Below are 25173 nucleotides of genomic sequence, written 5' to 3' on the forward strand. Positions count from 1 at the left end.
TTTTCCATTGCTTCAGTGAGTGTCCAGGATTCAACTCCGTAATACAATATGGAGAAGATATAACATCGTAGGAGCTTTATTTTTATCTCCAGATTAAGGTTGTGGCTTTTAAAGAGTTTAACCATGTTATTAAATGCACTCCTAGCCTTCTCTATTCTAAATTTTATTTCTTGTGAGTGATCTCATTGTTCGTTTACTATTGTTCCAAGATAGTTATACATGGTTATACTGTTTTACTTGGTCCACTGGTGTATTATTGATAAGTAGTTGGGCGTCTCAATAAAATTAAGCACTACCAACTTACACACCACGACTTCGTACAACTGTCACTAAAGCTATAATAGACTTTCTTAAAAAGACTGGTTGAAGAAACAAATTAGGAATGAGCCACCGTAGATATCATAGGTTGAGTGGAAGGATAGTTATGGGGCCCACTCATATTGAACTTAGCCTAACCTAACCTAAGCCTATACATTATACATACTTAATTTTAATTACATCTTCTTCTTCTTGATGTGCCTATCCGTGACGAATGTTGGCGATCATCATGGCAATCTTCACCTTATCTGCAGCAACGCGGAAAAGCTGCACAGATGTTGTGTTGAGGTTCTTTAACCAGGATGTTCTTCTTCTTCCTGGACCTCGCTTTCCAAATATTTTCCTTGCGGGATGGCTTGTAGGAGGGCATATCTGGATTCATTTCGCATAATGTGTCCAAAGTATTCCAACCTTCGAGATTTGATGGTGGTTAGTACTTCTCGGTTTTTCCCCATTCTTCTAAGAACCTCCTCATTTGTGACCCGATCAGTCCATGGGATTTTAAGAATTCTCCGATATAGCCACATCTCAAATGCTTCCAATTTTGGCACATATCCTCGTTCAAGGTCCATGATTCAACACCATAAAAAAGGACAGAGAAGACGTAACATTTCAGCATTCTTACTTTTATACCAAGAGAAAGGTTGTGGCTCTTGAAAAACGCCCCCATACGGTTGAAGATTGATCTAGCTTTTCCGATGCGGGCTCTTATTTCTTGGTTATTGGTCCAATCTTCATTTATTATGGTGCCGAGGTAGTTGTAGTACCTCACTCTTTCTACAGGAGTTTGGTTGATATAGAGTTGACCTTCTGTTATCGTTTTCTTGCTGACGATCATAAGCTTTGTTTTCTTTACGTTTATATTGAGTCCATATTGCTGACTGTAATACGTGATTTTTTCCATGAGGACTTATAGGTCTTCTAGGTTGTCCGCAAATACTATGGTGTCATCTGCATACCTGATATTATTTAGCCGGTACCCGTTTAGCAGAATACCTTTTTCAGTTTCGTGCAAAGCTTCGATAAATATTTTTTCATTGTAAAGATTGAAAATTAGGGGGGACAAAATGCAGCCTTGCCTCACTCCACGCATGATTTTGACATATTCGGTGAGTTCACCATCAACTCTGAGGTTTGCAGTCTGATTCCAGTAAAGGTTTCTAATTATTTTCAGATCTTGGTTGTTAATTCATGCTTCTTTTAGTATTTGCATCATCTTGGCGTGTTGTACTCGATCAAACGCCTTCTCGTAATCAACCAGACATGCGTATACGTCGCAGTTTACGTCTCTGCATCTCTGGAATAAGACTTGTATTGAAAACAAAGCCTCTCTCGTACCAACAGCATTTATGAACCCGAACTGGTTGGGCGAAATTTGACAATCACATAGCTTGTAAATTCTCGTATGGATTACCTTTAGGAACAATTTTAGGAGATGACTCATCAGGCTTATCGTACGGTATTCTTCGCACTTTTTGGCTCCTGGTTTTTTTGGAAGTGCAATAAACTCAGACTTCAGCCATTCTGTTGGTATTTGTCCAGAGTTGTATATGTTGTTGAATATCTTTGTGATTATTGCTATTTTAATTGCGATTTTAATTACATACATACTGACAATTTTATTTTTTGTCATTATTATAAAACATTACTTTTTATTTTTTTAATCATAAATGGTTATCATTATTATTATTTTAGATATGGTTAAATGATTTGGTTAAAGAAATGCAAGTCACATTAAAAGAACTACTTGTCAACTGCCAGAAAGAGAAGGGAGCTCCAGATCCTCTAATGTATCCTTCTCAAATATTATGTCTATCGGATAACATAACGTTCACTGCTAAATGCGAGCAAGCAATTACCAGCATGGCATTACCCTCTTTATTATCCAAATACAAGGTATGTATTTTTAAGAACATCATTTAAAAATTTTAGAAAACCTGGTAAAAGCATTATAACTTCACTTGATAGCTGATCGCGTCCACTGCTAGGCATCACCTTCCTCAGTTCTTTCCAGTGTTCTCTACACTGGGCCGCTTGTAGCCAGTTTTCCGCTACTTTTTTATGTCGTCGACCCACCTAGTCGATAGTTGTACTCGGCTTATTTTATAATTTCTGAGCCTATACTCCATAATTCGTGTTATCTACCGTTCATCTTTTGCTCTAGCTATGTGCCTGCTCAGTTCCACTTAAGCGTCGTGATTGATTCTATAACGTCTGAACTCCTGATCTTTGCCTGATTTGTTATGTGCTCACGAAGGCTTACGCTAAGCATTGCACGTTCCGTGGCTCGTTATGTAACTCGGAGTATATTCGCAGATTTTTGGGCCAGTGCCAAAATTACTGCTCCGTAAGTTTGTAATGGCAAATCATATTGGTGCTAAGCCTTACGCTTGAGACACATGGGAATTGAATTTGTTAGAATATGGCCAAACGCTAGGCATATTCGCTAATATATTTCATGTATTTTATTGTATCTCTTTATGTTGATCTTGTGTATCAGATATTTGTATATATTGACACTTATAAACCTATTCATAACCACAGCAAAAATTTGTGGCTTCTGATCTTTTTTGGCGGGATCAATCCTCTGCCTTTTCTTTGTTTTTATATTCTATGTCGTCTTTCTCTACAGGTTTTTCTGTAATTTAGCCCGATTGGTGATTAAGCTCCATTTTTTTCCTTTTTATTTTCAATTTTCTATTAATATTAATTTTTCTAGACTCAATTGGAACACTACAGCGCATTGGAATTAAATAATGAACAGAACAAAGATACAGAAGGAGAAAACGTCTTAGAATTAAAATTAAAGGCCCTGCTGCTAGACACAATTCATCATATATCTGTTCTAGAGGAACTCATGGAGTACAACGTAACAAAAATTTCGGAATGGACTTGGCAGAAGCAATTAAGGTAAGTTTCAAACAATTTTTTATTTACAAAATAATTAGTTATCATATTCTTCTTAGATTTCTATATTGTATTTAAGGATATAGGCCTCTTCTAACTCCTATCGATCTCTATCCTGAGCAACATACTCTCAATTTGTTTCGGTTATTGTTTTATGTCATCTGCCCATCTCATCGGTGGCCTTCCTCTTCAGTGAATCGTCTACCTGCGTAATAGTACGTTCTTTAACGGTAAAATATTGTAGAATCTCTAAATTTTAAAGAACCGCTTAGATTGACATAAAATTTGGCAAATACATAGCTAATAAGTCAAAGAAAAAAAGTGATATTGTGCCGATATGTGCTTTTGGCCTGGGGGTGAGTTTCACCCCTTCTCGAGAGTGAACAAATAGATATCCAAAATAAGTTCGGAACTCGATAAAATGACTAATTCTAAGAAACTTTTGATCTATACAGTCTTTTCACTAAGTCAATACTTTTTGAGTTATTTGCGAGTGAATAAGTTAATTTTTCAACAAAATAACCACGTTTTTAGACGGTTTTTCGCAAATAACTCAAAAAGTAAGTATACTGTCGAAAAGAATATTCTTAAATAAATTATAACTTATGAAAAAGTGCCAAAATGGTGCATATACGAAGTCTGTAGACCCAGTAGAAGCAAAGTTGTAGCTAATGGAAAGTAGGTTCTTATTCGTGAAATTCCAAATCGAATATTTCATCGAGAAATAACCAAAAAACGGAACACTTTTTGGGGAACACTCATGACAACTTTTTTAGAGTGTTTAAAAAAAGGTTTATTTTTGTTTTTTAAACAAACTTCTAACATTAAAAGTAAGTAAGTTACGCTCAAAATATTGTTGGTAACTTTTATTTTTTGGTAAAAAGAATCGCGAAAAGCACCCCCTAATTAGAATTCCAAATAAAATTAATCGTTACCGCTTCACAAGTTACTTTGTTTATAATTTAATCTTTATACGATCTGTAAGTTTCATCGGTTCAAAGTGCTTATTTTTGAAAAGGCTGTAGTTAAAATGGCTTGAACTAGTCACTCATCCCGAGTGTATGCTAATTTTGAACAGCCATAGCATAACCAATTTTTGTCTAACAGGAAAACAAAAAATCTGAAATATCCAGAAAAGTAAAACGTACATTTCATTACTCTTTGAGATTTTTGGTATTACTAAAAATTTATAAGTTATTTTGAAAAAAAAGCATTTCCTTTCAAAATTAAAATTTTTAAAAATTTTACTTTAAAACCAATTTTTTTCAAAAATAAGAACGTTGAATCAATGAAACTTACAGATCATATAAACACAATATAAATAAAGCAACTTGTGAAGCGGTAACGATTAATTTTATTTAAGTTGTTAATTAGGGGGTAATTTTCCCCATATTTTTTTTGCCAAATCAAAAGGAAGCAACTGTAACTTTTGAGCGTTTCTTGGTTACATTTGAAACTAGAATCTTTTTTATAAAAATAGAAATAAAGCTTTTTAAACTCTTTAGAAAAGTTGAAATGAGTTTTTTCCAACAAGGGCTTCATTTTTTGGTTATTTCACGTTGAAATATATTTATTTGAAATTTGGCGAATATGAACCCATTTTTGTTTAGCTATAACTCTGCTTCTAGTAGGTCTAGAGACTTCATGTATACACCATTTTTTTTTCACTTTTTTTACTAGCTATATTTTTGCTAAGAATAGTTTTTTTGATAAATGCTTACTTTTTGAATTATTTGGGAAAAATTGTCAAAAACTTGTTTGTTTTGTTAAAAAATGAACATATTCACTCACAAATAACTCGAAAAATATTGACTTAGTGAAAAAACTGTATAGAATAAAAGTTGCTTAGAATTAGTCAATTTATCGAATTCCGAACTTATTTTGGACATGTATTTTCCCCCCAAGTAGGGGTAAAACTCACCCCCAGGCAAAAGCACTCATCGGCACAATATCACTTTTTTTTGACATGTTGGCTATGCGTATGCCAAATTTCATATCAATCAAAACGGTTCTTTAAAATTTACAGCAAAAACCGTCAAATAATGTACTATAAGGTCTCCAATGTTATATTGTTGCATTCAAACATTGATCTTCTTGTCTATCAGTGTGGCTTGCGAAACTCCATTTGAGTTGTGACATCCTCAACTTTTGGTGTTGATCTTACCCAACTGTCTTCCCACCATCTCTTTATCTGACAGTCGTATGTATATCTAGCATTGCTCTTTTCATTGCCCTTTCTTTTATGGCCGGTTTACATAATCATATTATCCTTGGTTAGGGTCCATGTTTGACATCTATCTGTCATAACAGGAGGGATACACTGGTTGAATACTCTGCTCCTCAAGTATTGAGGTATTTTTCAGTTCTTAAGTATCCAACTAAGTTTTAGAAATTTTTCTCATGCTGGTCTTGCTCTTCTAGTGATTATAGTGGTAATACTATCTTATTGCCTTATGGGTCTACCTCAAAATACCGACAGCCAAAATCCCGACCGCAAAAATCCCGACATATTTTGTTTCCCGTATATATTCCCGACGATTTTTAACATATAATTACATTTTTCTACGGCCGTTTAATAACATGCTCATTATTCGCTATTTTTTCATAGATAATAGCACCCATTACTGAATAATTCATTACTCACGAGCTGAAGTTGCTCACGGGTCATTACTCACGGGCTGAAGTTAGATTCAAGTAGCGCATGCCACTTTTAATATTAATCGTATATAAACTGCAAATAAAATTACTTAAACTTGTTTATTTAGTACAATAATTATTGTAATTTATACCAATAATTAACCAATAATTAAATGAATTTTAACTGTAACAATGTCAGTATATTTTTTACGTTTATATCTTGTTTACTAAAAATTTTGACGTTTATCATTTAATTTAGTGACAGTGACATTAGCGCATTTTGTTTATGTTAATTGGAATTTATAACTAATATTGTGTTTGTTTTTTATATGTTTTGTAAGTTATATTGTGTTAAATATGTTATAACTTATTATGTATAGTTATATTATTATATTATAATATATACCTAGTTAAATGTAAATATACATTATAACTATATATGAAATACGTCCACCGACAACAGCCATTTATTAGATTTACTGACAGAAGGTACAAATTTAAGCTTATAATTTTTCGAAAACGAATAGAACTTATATTGACTATTTCTAGTTGTATTTTTACAATAAATAAAAATTTAGTTATAGTAGGCAACCAATTTTTCAGCCACGTACTAGGGGTAAATAGCATTTAGGTATTTTTGTAAATTATTATAATTTAAATCTAGAGTAGTTGATAATTAAATTTTTTACTAATTAAAATAAAAAAAGGTCGTAGAAAAAGTATAGTATTCTATTCGCATGTACTGGCTATTACTCACTCTAATGAATTACGACACTCGCCTACGGCTCGTGTCTCAAACTTCATCATCGTGAGTAATAGCCATCATTACATGCTCGTTGAATAATATACTATTATTTCTGTTTTTTTGTTTATGACCAACTGTTTTTTATTTTTTGTTACTAAACAACAGTATACCATTTAATATAAACTAATTTTTTAAATAAAACGTCTAACATGAGTATATGAATTAAATTATTTTTTCCAGTATATAGTCCAATAATATATCTATGTATAATCAAATCCTGAATTCAAGTTTACTTTCATATTATAATAGATATTATCATGTCACTTACAACCTTCCATTTCAGTAAGTATAGCTTTTATATTATAAAATGAAGTGTACCCGTATTTACTAGTAAGTACTAATTTTTTCAATTTCAATGCTCTCTCTATAATATGATTTGGTATTGCATTTAAAAAGGAAACAATAAATATTCAAAATGCAGTGGTCGAGATTTTTGTTTATGCGAGGATTGTTGCATGTCGGGATTCTGGCGTGTCGGTGTTTTGGCCATCGGGATTTTGGCTGTCGGGATTTTTGCTGTCGGGATTTTGGCTGTCGGGATTTTGGCTGTCGGGATTTTGAGCGCCACCGTTGCCTTATGTATAAAAATTAATAATTATTTGTTTTTTTATCAGATATTACAGTAACTCTATCGGAGAAGTGACTGTCAAAATGGCCAACGCCAGAATGGAATACTCTTATGAATATCTAGGAAATGCTGCCAAACTTGTGCGGACCCCATTAACAGACAAATGCTTTTTAACGTTAACTCAGGTATATAATTTATTAGTTTTTTAAACCGTTACTTAACTGAACATTTTTAGGGAATTCATTTGGGTATGGGAGGGAATCCATATGGTCCAGCAGGAACTGGCAAAACGGAATCTGTTAAAGCACTTGGAGGACTTCTTGGAAGACAAGTTCTGGTATTTAATTGCGATGAGGTATGCATTATATTATATTTAAAACGAAATACGTTGGTTTATATTTATTTGTTTTTTTTTAAGTTTTATATGATATTATAGTTAGAATTTCCTTCACATTCCATGATTACTATTTATATATAGGCAAAAATACTCTGACTGTCTTGTATTATTTTCCTTTTGTGGCGAAGTTTTTTCCTTTCTGCCAAATTTGGTCAATAATTGCTTAAGAGATTATTTTAATTAATTTTAGAAGATTTGTGAAAAGTAAAAGACTGTCACAGCTGGAACATGTTCAGTAATAAGAAGATTACAAACAACAAAGAAAATATTACAATGGAGCCGATAAAAAAACGAAAAAAGAAGTCCCAGAAAGAGACGGTTGGATGACGTGGAAGATGACTTACCCGGGAGCAGTCGCGCTGTTAGAAAAAATCTAACATTTTACCCTTTGTCGTGACAACTCTATGAAACATTTTGCAACATAATTTTCCACTCGTAAGTGCCTCGAGGAAGGTTGTAGTAATGCGTAGGTTTATTGAAGTTATACTTCTTTACCGGCGATAGAGGGTGATTTTTTTATATGTTAAAACCTATCAGCCCGGCGCATGCGCATTATAACTTTGTTCTGATTGGATGTTCAAATGACATGTCAAAAATTATCCGATATGGCAGCTGTGGTTTGGAGGTAAAGGTAAAGGTAAACAAATGTATAATATATTAGTTTTATTGTTGTGAGGACAGAAACAAAAAAGTTTATAATATTGTAGTGACTTTTAAATAGTTTTTAAAAGCAACAGGTACGTAATAATTGTTAATGTATCATGGGTATAAACCTACCTATTTGATCTGCCAAAATACATAGTATGTAATACTTTTATTTATATAATTTGATTACCATCAAAATTTCTATCAATATTCACCTAATATATTGTTTTTTTACTCTATGTTTTGTTGTATTTTTTCAATTCTAAATCATTTCAATTCAAAATTAAAATAATTTGATCAATTTTCAAAATATCAAAATATCACAAGTTTAATCCGTTTAGTTAGTCGATCTTCGTAAATAATGACACATAGTGTCCGTGGCTAAGCGGAGAAGGCGAATGAATACCAATACCAACCGCTCTTATCAGCGCTGGTTCGAGTCCCAATAGAAACTTTCTTTTTTGTTTTTTTTAATACATTTTATGATTGTAAGTATATTTATTATATAATTGTATTTTCAGAAAATACGTATTTAGTTAAAAAAATTTTCGACAATTAATGTTCAGACATCATTTGTGGCTTGTTTAATGTGTTTGTGTGTGTTTTATTCTTTTATTATTTTAATTTTTGGCACTGTTCTAATAAAAATGTTTGAGAAGTAGTAAGTATAAATTAGTTTAATATTTAAACAAAATATAAATAAAAAGTATATTAATTTCGTTTAAATCATATAATAGAAGTATAACTTCTTACGTGCGTACAAAGTACACACACATTCTTTTTTTTTTCTTCTTCTTCTTCTTCTTTTTGTGGAATATATTACTTTGGTGAGAACCAAAATTAGCATTAATAATTGTTAATAAAAATAATATTTCTAACAAAACAAGTAAATAAAAATACTATAAAATAAAAATTTGTTGTAAATTCCAATTTATATTCGTATTGTTAGATAAAATCTAAGGCACGACTGCTGACGTCAAAAGAAGTGAGCCTGACTGTTCCCGGGTATTGAAGATATGATAATGGAGGAGAAGGGTATAAGAGAGGTCGGAATGGAAGGTCATAGTCAGACAGGCAAATATCCACTCAGGGTTATGATGTCAAAAGTAGAAGAAGACGAAGAAGAAGAAGAAAAAGAAAAAATAATAAGAATAAGGAGGCAATTTTCCGTGATTCCTATAATCTGTATTTTTTGTGACTTTTCATTAGCATTTGTGTACATAGATCGTTTTATATACTTCTGGATATAGGTATATAGTGTAGGAAACAGAGGTTGAATCTCGCAAAATAGACACAAGTCCGGTATTATTTTTTTTCTGGTATATCAAGGGGTGCTTATTATAAGACTAACTTTTCCCAAAATATTTCACCCCGGAACCCCCTTTTCATCCCTTTAAAGGGGGTAATTTGTGGTTTTTGCGAAACGTAGCCCTTCCTGTACGTTTTGCAAAAAATCTCTTTAACGGAAATATGAAGATTTGCTACTATTTATTTCCCGACAGCATATGTCTATCACCCACCGTTTACCGGGGGTGACGCCCCAAAATTGACAAGTTTTTAAAAAAGATGTTTTAAAAAAAAATATTTTTCCCTAATATTAATGGGAATCAAGAACAAACCCTACGGCAATTTATCACAAACAAGTGGCTGATTTTTTTATATAGGTTTCATTTAACCTTTAACTACCCGCGCATCAAGTTATAACATAACTACACGCGTGGCGTACTTTATACGCCACAAGAAAATACATTAAAAACAGCGGATTTGTTTATTTTTTTTTTGAAAAAATACACGTAGTTGTTTGTTATAAACCTTATTCGGCGTCAGTAAATACTTCGAGTTCCTTCCCAGTAAGCCAATTGGGATTTATAACTGGAATCATGGAATAACTGGATTCCATGATAAATAAAATTACTAATACAAATTTTTTTGAAATGTGATTTTTTACAGGAGAAAAAGTATTGTTTATAAAGAAAAATATATTTTGTGTAATAATAACTACAAAACAATTGAAATATGTACTTATATTACGACTTTTTTTAATATAATCGTGGCATATATTGTCCATCACCGTAAACAACAAATACTATACTGTAAATTACGATCTTCCCAGAACGCCGATTATAATGAAACTAAAACCAAATTGTAAAGCACATTCCAGTGATAGGTTAGAGAGGTAAACAAGGTCAAAAATTAAATTTTTAAATATATTTGCAGTAGAATTCTTATATCTGGCGTACGAAATACGCCAGCGCGTGTAGTTAAAGGTTAAGGGCAATTGCCCATTTTTTAATTACAGGGTGTTACATTTTAAAAAACCCGTTTTTATACCATCTGAACTAACATGGAATAAAAAAACTTTCAGCGTTTACCCATGCACAGGTATTATTTACAAATTTGTTTAAATCACCCTCATATTTTCCTCGAAACCACCCCAAAAAAGGAGAATTATAGAAAATAATAAAATAAGAATAAATAATAAAGAAAATATAAGAAAAATTAAAGAAAATAATAAAAAATTGATTTTGGGCCACCGCTGTGGCTTTAGCGTGCAAAAAAAAAATAAAATATGCATAGGTCACAATGTGTGGCAGACAGTGTGTTCTTTTATTTTTCATAAGTACGTTATCAATAAAATGAATAGGTGATGAAAAAAAAAAAACAAAAACTGGAGCCCGCCAAAGCATTTCTGAGGTTTTGCGTCGCCACTGTGCCGTAACGGTTGCTTATACGAAAAAAATGCATAGGCCTTTATTTGTAGAGAAATTGGTGGTCTTTAATTCTTAATAAGTTTTGTTTCAAGAAAATGCATAGGTAATGAGAAAATCGTAAAAACATGCTCGACAAGGGATAGGGGTAGTCTCCGCAGTATATTTTCAGGGATAGAGGTAGTTTTCGCAGGGATGTTGTAATAACCACATATATTTATGAAAAACCGTATTGACGGAGCATATGCCCATATGGGTCAAAACAAGCAAAAAAACAATTTTTTTCAATCACCCATTTTATTTTATTTTTTTGGCTACAGGAGTTGTACCAAGAAATGGCTTTTAGTGTCAATGCATGGTTTTAAGAAAGTGCACAAAACGATATATGAAGCATTTAAGGGCATGGTGTGTGAAGGATTCCAAGAAAATCACTATCTTTATTAATTCTCATTTTTTTGGGGTGGTTCCGGGGAAAAATGGGGGTGTATTATATAAATTTGTAAATGACACCAGTACATGGGTAATCGCTGAAAGTTTTTTTACTCTAGCATAGGCGGTTCAGATGGTATAAAAAGGTGTTTTTTAAAATGTATCACCCTGTAATTAAAAAATGGGCAATTGTTCTTAAATGAAACCTATACCAAAAAACCAACCACTTTTTTGTGATTAATTGCCGCAGTTGTTCTTCTTGATTTTTATTACAGTTAATGAAAAATAATTTTTTTAAAACATGTTTTTTAAAAACCTGTCAACTTTGGAGCGTCACCCCCGCTGAACGGTGGGTGATAGACATATGCTGTCGGGAAATAAATAGTAGGATATATAGTCATCTACATATTTCTATTAAGAAAATTTTTTACAAAACGTACAGGAAGGGCTACGTTTCGGAAAAACCACAAATTACCCTCTTTAAGGGGATGAAAAGGGGGTTCTGGGACAAAATTTTTTAAGAAAAAGTTAGTCTTATAATAAGCACCCCTTGATATACCAGAAAAAAAATAAAACCGGACTTGTGTCCATTTGGCGAGGCACAACCTCTGTTTCCTACACTAATATTTCAATTTATTTTAAACTTTCAGTTTGGGATGGTCTGAGTCAGATTTTTTAGCCACAAAAATAAATTTTTGCTTAATTTGAGAACTTTTACAACAAAAATTTAGTAACTTTTTAGCAATAAACAAAGAATTTTTTGAGATTTTTGTCTTTGATTTACTTTTTATAAGACGTAGCGGACAAAGGCTTATAAAAGCAAAATATTTTTAATTATCGAAGAAGATTTTCGGATTACCATTCCATCTTTAACTGCAACCTGCGTAATAAGTAATTATTAAGATAATATAATTAATTTTGGGTCACCGGGGTGGTCCTATCATCTGGCCTAACAGATGTATCATCTTACTATGTTCTACTTTTTCGTCTAAGGTATCTTCATTTGAAAATCATCTTCTTCAAGTGTCATCTCCGCGACGGAGGTCGGCAATCATAATAGCTATCGGACTTTGGAGACGGCTTCTTTAAAAAGTTAATTTCGCCGGTCCAGAATAAGGATGACGTAACTGCAAAAAGCCAAATTTCTCAGGAGAGCAAACAACGATTTTTAGATATTTAAAATAGGGATTAAATGAGGAATAAGCGTCTAGGAGCATCGGTATGGCGTTTATTGTTACAATGATGGCTTTTATTTTTATCCTTAATGGTTCGAATTTGGTTATCTTAATTTAATCCCACTCATTACAACCCTTTTTACAGTTGCGTCATTCTTCATCTAAAAATTTTTAAATATTTAAAATAGTGATTAAATAAACAGTATCCGTCCGGAGCATCGGTATGGCTTTTATTCTTACAATGATGGCTTTTAGTTTCATTCTCATTGGTTCGAATTTCATTATCTCAATTTAATCCCCCCATTTTCAACCCCTATCTACAGTGGCGTCATTCTTGATCTGAAAATGTTTCCGTACAAAAAAACTATTTTTAAATATTTAGTATGCTGTTTATTCATACTGCGATGGCTCTTATTTTCATCACTATTCGTCCGAATTTCATTATCCTAATTTAGTCCCCCATTTTCAACTTTCTTTACAGTTGTGTCAGTCTTCATCTGAAACAAGGTTTAAAATGGTGCGTATTCCAATAGCAATACAACTACCCTGTGGCAGCTTAGCACATGGTTACAGTTCTGTCGCTTTTGTATCACACAGTATTTTAGAAGTTAATTACGCAATAAACAGGAATTCACAAAATTTGCAGTTACGTCATTCTTATTCCGGACCGGCGATTTGATGTACAGTTACGGTCATTGAATAGCTTACAGGCTAACATATCTAGGAGGCGATTTTTTTAAATTACTACCTCGTTTAAACGCACCTTTTACGTCAAAGTGACTTTACAAGTGGTGTACGTAGAATAGGTTATTTAAAATTAAAAAATAAAAATAATACGTATAAATATATTTTTCAAAGTTTAACAAAATGGAAAGTATAAAAACACGTTTTTTTGAATAGAATGGATTATGGTCTTAATAATGAAAACAAGGAAGTCTGGTTTGAAAATACCGATTTTATTTTATATCTATCCCAAATTATCCAATCTTTGTTTGATTTTCCATATGCACATATATGGCTCACGTCCAAATCTGCAGCAACTTGTCTTAAAAACCAACCTTCTTCGAGTTTGGCAATTGCCCTTGCTTTTGCGCATCATTCAAATTCATTATAACTATTTTATCATTTTGGAGGAGTTTGATATCGTTATTTTATTTTTCAACACTCGAGAAATTTTTGACAAGCATTGACTTTTTGAAATATTTTGACCTTGACATTTATTAAATCCGTACGACACTGCAATTTTACAGTATTACAATATAAAAATTAAGGTGTAAACTATTCAGTGACCGTAACTGTACATCCTTAACATTCTTTCATGTTGCGCAGCCACGATATCCTGCGTCTTCCTTTGCTTCTTTTTCCTTGAATCTTTCCCTGCAAAATGAGTTGTAGCAAGTTGTATCTGTCTCCACGTGTAATATGTTCGAGATATTCTAATTTTCTGGTTTTGATTGTATTTAAGACTTCCATTTCTTTATTCATCTTTCTCAGAACTTCTTGGTTTGGTACGTGTTCTGTCCATGATATTTTCAGAATTCTTCTATATACCCACAACTCAAATGATTCTAGTTTTTTCATTGATGCAGCATTCAAGGTCTAAGCTTCCATTCCGTAAAACAAAGTCGAGAAAACGTAGCACCTAGCTAACCTTACTCTTAGATCTATCTTCAGATCTTTTGTGCAGGGCACTTTCCTCATTTTATTAAAATTCGCTCTAGCCTTTTCTATTCTAATTTTAACCTCCTGGAAGTAATCATTTGTGGAGTTGATCATTATTCCAAGATATGCATATTGGTCTACTCGTTCGACGTTTATGAGGAGGTTCTCGTTATTTCTTTGCGTTTTGGATATTCTCATAAATTTTGTTTTCTTGATGTTCATTGTTAGTATTCTTGGGTATACATCGCCATTCTGTTTACCAGTCTCTGAAGATCTTCAATATGTTCGGCTAAGATGACAGCGTCATCCGCATAATAGAGTCGATTTTAGGTATATTGAATTCGCTTTATCGAGATTCACTTTGACACTGACTTTAGTAATTTCTTTTTTGGGAAGTTCAGTTGTCAGAAGTGACTGGAAATTACTACACAACCAACGCACCTGCTCATAGCCAATATTATTAATAGTAAACAGACATAAACATAACATAAACCTTACGCCAATCAATAATTATTTATTTACACAATTTTAATGTATTGATAATAAATGAGAAAATTATTTATTGTACAAAATAAAAATATTTTGTAGAAATAAACTCCACAGAATTTTATGAGGTTAGTAGAAACTCCCACCATTTCTAATAATTCTTCTTCTTTAATGAAAGATTAAGTTGATTTCAGCAGTTAATAGTGAGAAGTAGGAATTTTTGTGTTGTATGTTTCCTATTCCGAATGTGTCAAAGTGGATCTCGGTAGAGCGAATTCAGTATATTTAGTATTTTAAAGGCATAACAGAGTCTATTTAATGATTTATAATGATAATAGTTGTACCTATACTACAAGCAAAAGCTACCTGGCACATTGAATACATGAAAGGGTACATTGAGCCATAGACTTATAATATATTAACATAGACTGAGCGTACTTTCCCCGCTTCCTGACAACAAGATCCATGACAAGATCTCTTGGACTGGTTTGGTGTTATCTCTTTCTGGCACATTGTATCGAGAAAACAACATAAAATCAAGTAGGGGTATAGGCAATGATACTGTCGAAGCTTTACTATGTGTAAGAGTAAAGAAGCACTGATCAAAATAAAAAAAGATGGTATCGTCACTTCGCTCAACATGAGACTCTGTCAATGTTAATAAAATATAAAGCCTATGCAATGAATATATTATTGTAAAAAAATAGTAGGGTTAGCAGTATGCAGCCATATTTCAAGAATAATAATATAATTATTGGTCTAATGCTTGTTAGACCAGGGCGCATCGTTAAAAATATTAGTACATTTGGATGTTGAGAGGTGACTCATATTTTTTTGCAGAAAATGCTTGGAAATGCCTCATATAATATTATTTGAGTTATTCTCCCACTCAAAAAGATCCGGAATTTTGTCTAAATAGTGAAGCAAAAATTCGATTTTTTTCTTGGTTTTTTGATTACAACGTTAAAAGTATTCATTTCCGAGAAAAGTTGCACTGTCATAGAAGTTGCGTAATTAAATTTACTACAACATAGAATTAGTTGAAAATTTAAAAAATTGTCACCTTTGTTGCAAAATAGCAATAATTGCGAAAAAAACCATAAAAAACAATAATTTTTAATGCACTTAAGACCTTCATATTTTACCCAGAAAAACTTTATAATATAATAAAACAACACTGTAAATTTCATTAAGATCGGTTTGACAAATTTTGCAACATAAATTTTGCAATGCAGCTCTCTCGCAAAAAAAATTCATTTTTTCAAAATGTTGCAGGACTGAAAATAAACCAGAGAGCAAGTTATTTTTTTTTAACCTATAGAATAATACTGTACCTTTCTTTTGCAATTTTTAAAATTAAAATCAGTTAGCTACTACAGCGTCAGGATTTTTTTTAAATACACGTTAATTTTTGGTGCTACGCGCAGGACAGCGGTTACGTTTGCTATGATTGGGCATTCCAATGACCTTTGATAATGTAAATTTTAATTTTTAGTACATTTCGATATAAATAAATGAATTTGTTTATTGCAAAATAAAAACACATACTTTGTCCTTTGAAATTACACTTTTTTTAGCAAAAACTTTCTTTGTTAGTATATCTTAACTTAGAGAATAAGAGGTTATTATTTTTAAACACATGCAATTGTTTAAACAATATTTCACAAACAATAATCAAATTAGTTTGATTTTTGTGGAATTAAAATATTAAAAGATGACAAAATATAGAGTTAAAAAATAATATATTATATAAATATTTAAAGAAATTTTGGTGGAAATCAACCTGTGTGAATCGAACACCGCTGTTCTGCGCGTAGCACAGTAGCATGTTTATTTAAAAAAATTCCTGACGCCGTGGTAATTAACCGATTTTAATTTTACAGATTTAAAATTAAAGGTACAGTATTCTTCTATATGTAAAAAAATCAACTTGCTATTTGCTTTATTTTCAGTCCTGCATCATTTTGAAAAAATGATTCGTTTTTGCGAGATCTGGATTTCAAAATTTATTTTGCAAAATATTGAACCAATCTTAATCAAATTTACAGTATTGTTTTACTATGTCATAAGGTTTTTTTAGGTATAACATGAAGGTCCTAAGTGTAGCATAAATGGTTGAAAACCGTAAAATGCAAATACTTGGTTTTTTATGGTTTTTTAACAATTATTTATATCTTGCAATAAGGGTGAAAACTTTTAAAATTTTTAACCAATCCTATATTATAGTAAATTTAATTACGAAACTTTTATGTGAGTGCAACATTTCTCTGAAGTGAATACTTTTAAAGTTATAATCAAAAAACGAAGAAAAAAATTTTTCCTTCATTTTTTGACATTTTGATTATAATGTTCCGGACCTTATTGGGTGGGAGAATACCTCAATTATTATTATGAGTTAATTTTAAGCCATTTCTCCAAAAAAATATGAGTCACCTCTCAACGTCAATCTCAAAACAGATTCTTCCTGGACTATGTTTGTTAATGTGTACTATGTGTAGTACCTATCCAGTGTCAGTTATTTGTAGGTTTATGTTTCAGTATGCATGTTGTAAGTTTATATTTAAAACATAAAAATATTGTAATATTACTGCTGTAGATACCTAGTTAATATTTCTCAAAACAAGTTCTATATTAACAAGTTCTATATTTATAAAACAAGTATTTTGCAGGGAATCGATGTTTCGGCAATGGGTAGAATATTGATTGGATTGGTAAAAACTGGTGCCTGGGGTTGTTTTGACGAATTTAACAGATTAGATGAAGCTACGCTTTCTGCTATATCTATGCTGATTCATGCTATACAAGTCTCAATTAGAACAGACAAGAAGACTGTTCAACTACTAGAACAAGATGTAAGCAGAAAATTTACTTATAGAAGCAAACATAATTTTAAACAACAAATTAATATTTACATTTCTTATCCTTCTTGTGTAGAGTGTAGACATGACTCGGTCTGTTTTTAAATGTGACTCCAGTAAGTTGTTTTTTCCATCGTTTTCGTGGTCTTTTCACTGATTGTATTCCTATTTGAGAACCGTGCCTCGCCGTCTTTACTAATATATTTGTTATAATTCGGCTTATAATATAATATTTAGGAATCACACTATCTAGATAAGAAAAGGTCGAAACAGAAAAGGAAAATCAAATGAGTAAAGCAACCAGATGCCCTGGTTGTCTGAATAATACATAGAGTATTAAAAATCCAATAAAAAATACATAATACAAAACAACAATATATATAACAACAATATAAAGAAATGAAAGGCAAAATTTACAAAACAATCATCAGACCAATAATGACATACCCGGCAGAAACACGACTTAACACAGAACAAAAAGAATGCTCAAAACGGTAGAGATTGAAAGTCCTTGGTCTGAAAAATCGATGGCCAGGCACTATGAGACAGAGCTACAGTACAGAGTTACGATGGAGAAATAAGGTTATCAAGGACTGGGTAAGAAATAGATGAGTAGAAGAAAATGATAATAATATTATTTGATAATATCATTTCCTTCTACTCATATATTTCTTACCCAGTCCTTGATAACCTTACTTCTCCATCGTAACTCTGTACTCTAGCTCTGTCCCGTAGTGCCTGGCCATCGATTTTTCAGGCCAAGAACTTTCAATCTCTACCGTTTCGAGCATTCTTTTTTTTTCTGTGTCAGGTCGCGTTTCTGCCGGGTAAGTCATTATTGGTCTGATGATTGTTTTGTAAATTTTGCCTTTCATTTATTTATATTGTTGGTTTGTATTATGTATTGGAACGAGGAAAACGAGAAGGAAAAAGAAGCCCCAATCAGATTAGCAACATGGAACATCACTTCGTTCAACAACAAAGATTAAGAGATAATCGAAGAACTGATAAACAAAAACATAGACATTTGTGCAATCCAAGAAACTAAGAAGAAAAGTAAAGGCCAAAGGGACTATAACCAATATAATATTTTAGCATATAGTGGAGTGAAGAAAGAAGAACGAGCACGAGCAGGCGTAGGTATACTTGTCAATAAGAAATTTCAAGACAACATAAGTAACTGCCGTTATATCTCCGAAAGAATAATACATATGAACATCACAATGGACTATCAAAAATTAAATGTTATATCTATCTATAGCCCCGAGGACTGCAAATCTAACGAGGAACGAGAGGCATTCTACGAACAGTTGCAAACCATCCAGGATGGCATACCTTATGAAGAACACTTAATCCTTATGGGTTATTTTAATGCACGTATTGGAAATGAAATAGTTCCAGAAGTAAAACAAAGATTCAATGAAAACAATGTCAACGCCAATGAAGACAGCTAATCTCATGACTCATAGCTAATCTCTGTGCTTTTAACGAACTGAGAATCAATAATACATTTTTCGACCATAAGCTCCAGTATTAATATACGTTTGAAAACTCCAGGGGGCACAAATCTATGATTGACGTTATAGTCACTAATAGAAAAATCCACCCAAAGCAGATTTTAGATATTCGAACTTTAAACTAAGCAGACGCAAGGAGTGAACAAAAACTAGTCCTAGCAAAAATAAGAATGAAAATAACACCAAAACATTTTATACAGAAAATCACCGAGGAAAAATTCAATATAGAATCACTGTGGAACGATTCTACAAGAGAAATGTACCAAAGAAGGCTAGCACAGAAGATGCAGCTGAAACAAATAGACGATATCGAAGATATAAACGCGAGCTGGGAGATAATTAAAAGCAATATTAAAGAGGCAGCAACAGAAGCTCTAGGAAAACGCAAAGTTATACTGAACAAAAGAAACAACAACAATACACCATGGTTCAGAAAAGAAATAAAAGAGAAATGTAAAGAGAAGCGAGAGGCCTACATGAAGTATAAAACATCAAACACTCCAGAATCCAGAGATACCTATAGAAGAATACAAAATAAAAAAAAGCAATTGGTAAGAAGAACAAAAAATGAACACTGGGAACAGTTTACAAAAAGGATGGAAAGCGACTTCTACGGAACACAAAAACAAATATGGAGATTCATAAGGAACCAAAGAGAAATGGCAGAATTGAAGGAATACAACAACATACCAGCAAAAGATTGGGAAAGTTACTTGACGGAACTATTTAAAGGATAGGAAAATAATAATCTAAACAATAACCTACCTGAATTAAGACACGAAATTGAAATCATTTTTCAGGAAGTAAAGATAGCCATAAATTTACTCAAAAACAGAAAGTCACCAGGACCAGACGGAATAACTAGCTTCTAAAATACGGAGGAGAAAGTATATAATATTGCACAGCAAGATACCAGACTCTTGGAGAAACAGAATAATGATACCAATGTTCAAGACAAGAGATAAAGAAGACCCCAACAATTATAGAGGTATAATTCTACTGAACACCGCACTTAAGCTAACCACAAAAGTCATAACCAACAAAATCAATAAACTAACCACTTTATCAGATGAACAACAAGGATTCAGATCCGGAAGATCCTGCGTAGACTCCGTATTTGTACTGAGACAAATCACAGAAAAGGCCATTGAGTACAATAAACCAGAATATCTATATGTTTTATAGACCTCACAAAGGCTTTCGATCGCATCCAAGTCGAAGGCGTCTTACATTTCTGTATAGAAGAAACATACCAATCAATATTATATAAACCATCGAAAACATCTATTTTCATAATCGAATACAGGCAAAGATAAATGGAAAACTAACGCAGTTTATACCAGTACAAAACGGAGTCAGACAAGGTGACCTATTAAGCCCACTGCTCTTTAATATAATAATGGAAGAAATAATAGAAGCAGTACGTAAAGGTCATGGCTACAGAATGGGGAACAAAGAAATCCAAATATATGTTATGCAGACGACGCCGCAATAATCGCCGCGACAGAAGACGATCTCCAAAGATTAACATATATCTTCAATACAACAGCCAAGAAATACAATATGATAATTTCAGCAGAAAAAACCTATTGTATGACAACATCTAAATACCCACTACGATGTAAAATCGAAATTGATGGGAAAATAATAAAGCAGGAAGCAAGGCTTAGATATCTGGGAATAGATATAACCAGTTACGGAGATGTTGAAGAGGAAGTACGACAACAAAGCTTAAAAGCAAGTAAAGCGGCGGGATCCCTTAATGACACAATCTGGAAGAACAAACACGTAAGACAAGACACAAAAGCAAGAATCTATAAAGCAGCAATTAGACCTGTATTGACATACACGGCGGAGACAAGACCTGACACATCTAAAACGAGACGAGTGCTAGAAACAACAGAGATGAAAATACTCCGACGAATATCAGGGAAAAGTCTGTTGGATAGGGAGAGAAGCGAAAACATAAAAAGATCATGCAATATAGAAGACATAAATGGATGGGTCACAAAACGAAAACAGGAGTGGAACGAACACATTAGTAGAATGGCAGAGGATAGGATAGTACGAATAGCACGAGATCAGTCACCAAATGGACGAAGAACTATTGGCACACCAAGAAAAACATGGTGCGATAACTTAAATAATTTAGAAGGCTAATATTGAAGAACAAACAGGCTTTAAACCCTACATACAAGAAGGAAGAAGAATAAGAAGAAGTAGTATGTATTGTTTATTGTATTTTTATTACTCTATGTATTATTCAGGCAACCTGGGCATATGGTTGCTTTACTCATTTGATTTTACATTTCTGTTTCGACATTTTCTTATCTAGATAGTGTGACGCCTAGATATTTAAATCATCACGTGTTTTATTATCTGACCCTCTAGCTCTAATTTACATCTTAGTAGATTTACTGCCATAACCATGCATTTTGTCTTAGTTGTAAACCACCTTTACTTTGAGAGATTAGTATTGCGTCGTCTGCACAGCAGAATATTTTAAATGGTTTTTCTCCCATTTGGTGTCATTTTTTAGTCCTTACTTTTTTTATTATTTCATCCTTGATTGAACAATAAAGAACTCAGGGAATCACCCTGTTTTATCCCATTGCCAGTTTCAATTGGGTCAATTAGCTCTTCGTCTACTTTTACTGTTATTATGTGTTTCTGGGAGATATTTTGTATCGTTTTGATTATTCCTAGAGGTATGTCTTCTGCGTATAATAAGTGAATAAGTTTCTTTAATTTGAACCTGTCATTAATCACCACAGTAGGGTCCTCGAAACATAAATAAATATCCTGTTTGTTGTATTTTAATGATTTTTCTTGCATTTGTCTTAACATCAGTATACTGCTGGTGTTATAACTTTATTCAGTTTATTTGTTATTACATTGTTTCTTAATTTTCCATGCAAGCTACGTAAATGATGTGTTTATATTTTTCTATCGTGTTACATTTGTTTAACATTGACAATGATGTTTCATTTGTTACTATTGGAGTAAATCTAGTGTTATTTGTAGGTTGATGTAAACAGGCACTGTGGTATTTTTGTAACTTTAAATCCGGCGGGAGGAGGTTATGGGGGTAGAAACAAGTTACCTGATAATCTCAAACAATTGTTTAGGCCCGTTGTAATGACGCAACCTGATAACGAAGATATAGCTAGAGCATTGCTTCATTGCGAAGGTTATAGAAACGCCAACATTATTGCCAAAAAGATAGTTGAAGTATTCGACATAGCCAGGTAACTAATTAATATACAGTGCGCTGGAATAAGTGTTACCCCGCCCCTTATTTACTTATTTATTTTTAGCACATAAGGAACACGCTCAAACAGGTCGATTTTTAAAATAATCATAGTATATTACAGCATCAATGTTTCGAACTTTACGCGATCCCCCTTCAAGCGACACCTTCTTTAAAAGCATTTGAAATACAAATTACAAAAATATATAATACTTTAATCCTGTGACTTATTAAAATATATATTATAAAAGTTATCAGGGACCTTTGACCATGGATAATACTTTAATATTTCATTCTGCGTTTAAATTTTTCAAAAGTACTTATCAGTTTTCTCAGGATTCAAAAAAATGAATATATTTAAAAATAATTCGACCGAAATTTTGCGCCCACTCTCTCAAAAATGATTAAAATAATATACATTTTTGTAATCGGTATTTCAAAAGCTTTTAAATGAGGTGTCACATAATGTACTTTCATATTTAAAAAAATCAAAGATCCCTGTCATCCGAAGAAGGATCGGGTAAAGTTCGAAATATTGATGCTATAATATACTATGAATATTTTAAAAATTGCCCTGTCCTAGCCTGTGCTAAAAATAAATAAGTTAATAAGGGGGGGGTAACGCTTATTCCAGTGCACTGTATATTGAAATATGTTTTAAAAATATGTAAGTATTGTAAAATGCATAGTAGACAGTAAAGAAATGTTTGAAGAAATTACGGTAGTAAGTACATGTATTCCTTATTTATTGACGGATTTTTATTTAACAATGAGCTAATACAAAAATATAAAGGAAAATTAAAAAAAATATATTTTCCAAAAAAATAAACCCATCATTAAAATTTGCAATACGCATCAATATTTTTGATCTTGTACACACTCTGCATACATTATTCTCGGACTGTGGCGGTGCACAGACGCACATATTGATATCTGGTGGTAAAAGAAAACATGAGCCATTCTACTTTTTTATATCTAGTGGTAAAATGAGTAGTCATTTTTTCTATCTTCTCGTCTCGCGCTTTCAAGGGTTTCACGAGGTTTTTAACGCTGAAAATTTCACCCACGCTCAATCTCAATTTCTTCAGTAGATCTTGATTTTCCAATAATTTTTTACCGGAAGGTTCCCCTAATTAAAGTAAAAATGCTGATTTTTTAATAAATTTTGAGAATTCCAGATCCTTAATAATTTTATAAGATTCATAAAGTAAGTGTGTATAATACGTTCGCTGTACTAATGTCAAAATAATCTGAAAATACTGCCATAGACCAGCGTCATGTACGACGACTACAAGTAAACTTGCTACATTTCATCTAACGAGTCGATACCACGTCTAGTTGAGCAATAATATCAGGTTTGTAAACTGCAAGATGGTTTTGCTTGTTTTCGATTCAAAGGGATGCACAATCGCTGGACAGCTCTTTCCACCATTTCAGGCTTCCTCAACAGCGCTAGCAGGCAGACCTCTAAATCGAAAAACAGCTCGACCATCTATTTAAGGGGACTTTCAAAGATCATTGAAATTCCCATTGGGACGCGATCTGGCGACATCTTTTAAACAAATTGAAAAGTCTCAGATGAATTCACCACTATAATAAAATTAAAAGGGTAAATAGTTATTTAAATTTGAAACTTTTCGTGTTGAAAGTTCTTTCTGGTACATCCTTAATCTGTGACTTTTACAATTTATAAGACCGCAGACGACGAATATAGAAAACAAAAAGGACTCCACTATATGCAATCACATTCCGTTTTCATTCGTCTCGGAAGAGGGCAGAAAGAAACTTCCTAGTACTCAAATCTGAGTAAAGATAGAAAAGTAAAAGATGGTTTTGCTTGTTTTCAATTCAGAGGGATGCACAATCGCTGGACAGCTGTTTCCACCATTTCAGGCTTACATCTCTTAACCTTTAACTACCCGCGCATTAAGTTATAACATAACTACACGCGTGGCGTATTTTGTACGCCACAAGAAAATACACTTAAAAACAGCGGATTTGTTTAATTTTTTATTTAAAAATACACTTAGTTGTTTGTTATAAACGTTATTCGGCATCGGTGAATACTTGGAGTTCCTTTTGAGTAAGCCAATTGGGATTTATAACTGGAATCATGGAATAACTGGATTCCATGATAAATAAAATTACTAATAAATTTTTTTTTAAATGTGATTTTTTACAGGAGAAAAAGTATTGTTTATAAAGAAAAATATATTTTTTGCCATAATGACTAAAAAACAATTAAAATATGTACTTATATTACGACTTATAGTAATATAATCCTAGGGTATATTACGATTAAATTACGATCTTTCCAGAACGCCGATTATAACGAAACTAAAACCAAATTGTAAAGCACATTCCAGTGATAGGTTAGAAAAATAAGCAAGGTCAAACATTAAATTTTTAAATATATTTCCAGTAGAATTCTTATATCTGGCGTACAAAGTACGCCAGCGCGTGTAGTTAAAGGTTAAACAAATTGATAATTCTCAGATGCAGATGGTGTTAAATAGATGGTCGAGCTGTTTTTCGATTTAGAGTTCTGCATGCTAGCGCTGTTGAGGAAGCCTGAAATGGCGAAAACAGCTATCCAGCGATTGTGCATCCCTCTGAATCTAAAACAAGCAAAACCATCTTTTAGGTCTTATAAATTGTAAAAGTCGCAGACTAAGGATGTACCAGAAAGAACTTTTAACACGAAAAGTTTCAGATTTAAATAACTATTTACCGTTTTAGTTTTATTGGAGTGGTGAATTCTGCATCTGAGACTTTTTAATTTGTTTAACATCAGGTTTATTGATGCGTGGG

At 32.5% G+C, this 25173-nt stretch overlaps 1 protein-coding gene across 1 annotated transcript in view; it reads left to right on the forward strand.

The window, feature by feature from the left end:
• LOC114331236 (cytoplasmic dynein 2 heavy chain 1) overlaps positions 1 to 25173 on the forward strand; it is a 410099-nt gene that overhangs the window by 151968 nt on the left and 232958 nt on the right. Inside the window, exons 25-30 of the mRNA XM_050645881.1 lie at positions 2014 to 2214; positions 3038 to 3228; positions 7282 to 7420; positions 7471 to 7590; positions 17407 to 17589; positions 22137 to 22360. Coding sequence (XP_050501838.1) covers positions 2014 to 2214; positions 3038 to 3228; positions 7282 to 7420; positions 7471 to 7590; positions 17407 to 17589; positions 22137 to 22360 — 1058 coding nt within the window. The remainder of the gene's footprint in view (positions 1 to 2013; positions 2215 to 3037; positions 3229 to 7281; positions 7421 to 7470; positions 7591 to 17406; positions 17590 to 22136; positions 22361 to 25173) is intronic.

This window comes from Diabrotica virgifera, chromosome 3, assembly GCF_917563875.1.
Source record: "Diabrotica virgifera virgifera chromosome 3, PGI_DIABVI_V3a".
Lineage (NCBI taxonomy): Eukaryota > Metazoa > Arthropoda > Insecta > Coleoptera > Chrysomelidae > Diabrotica > Diabrotica virgifera.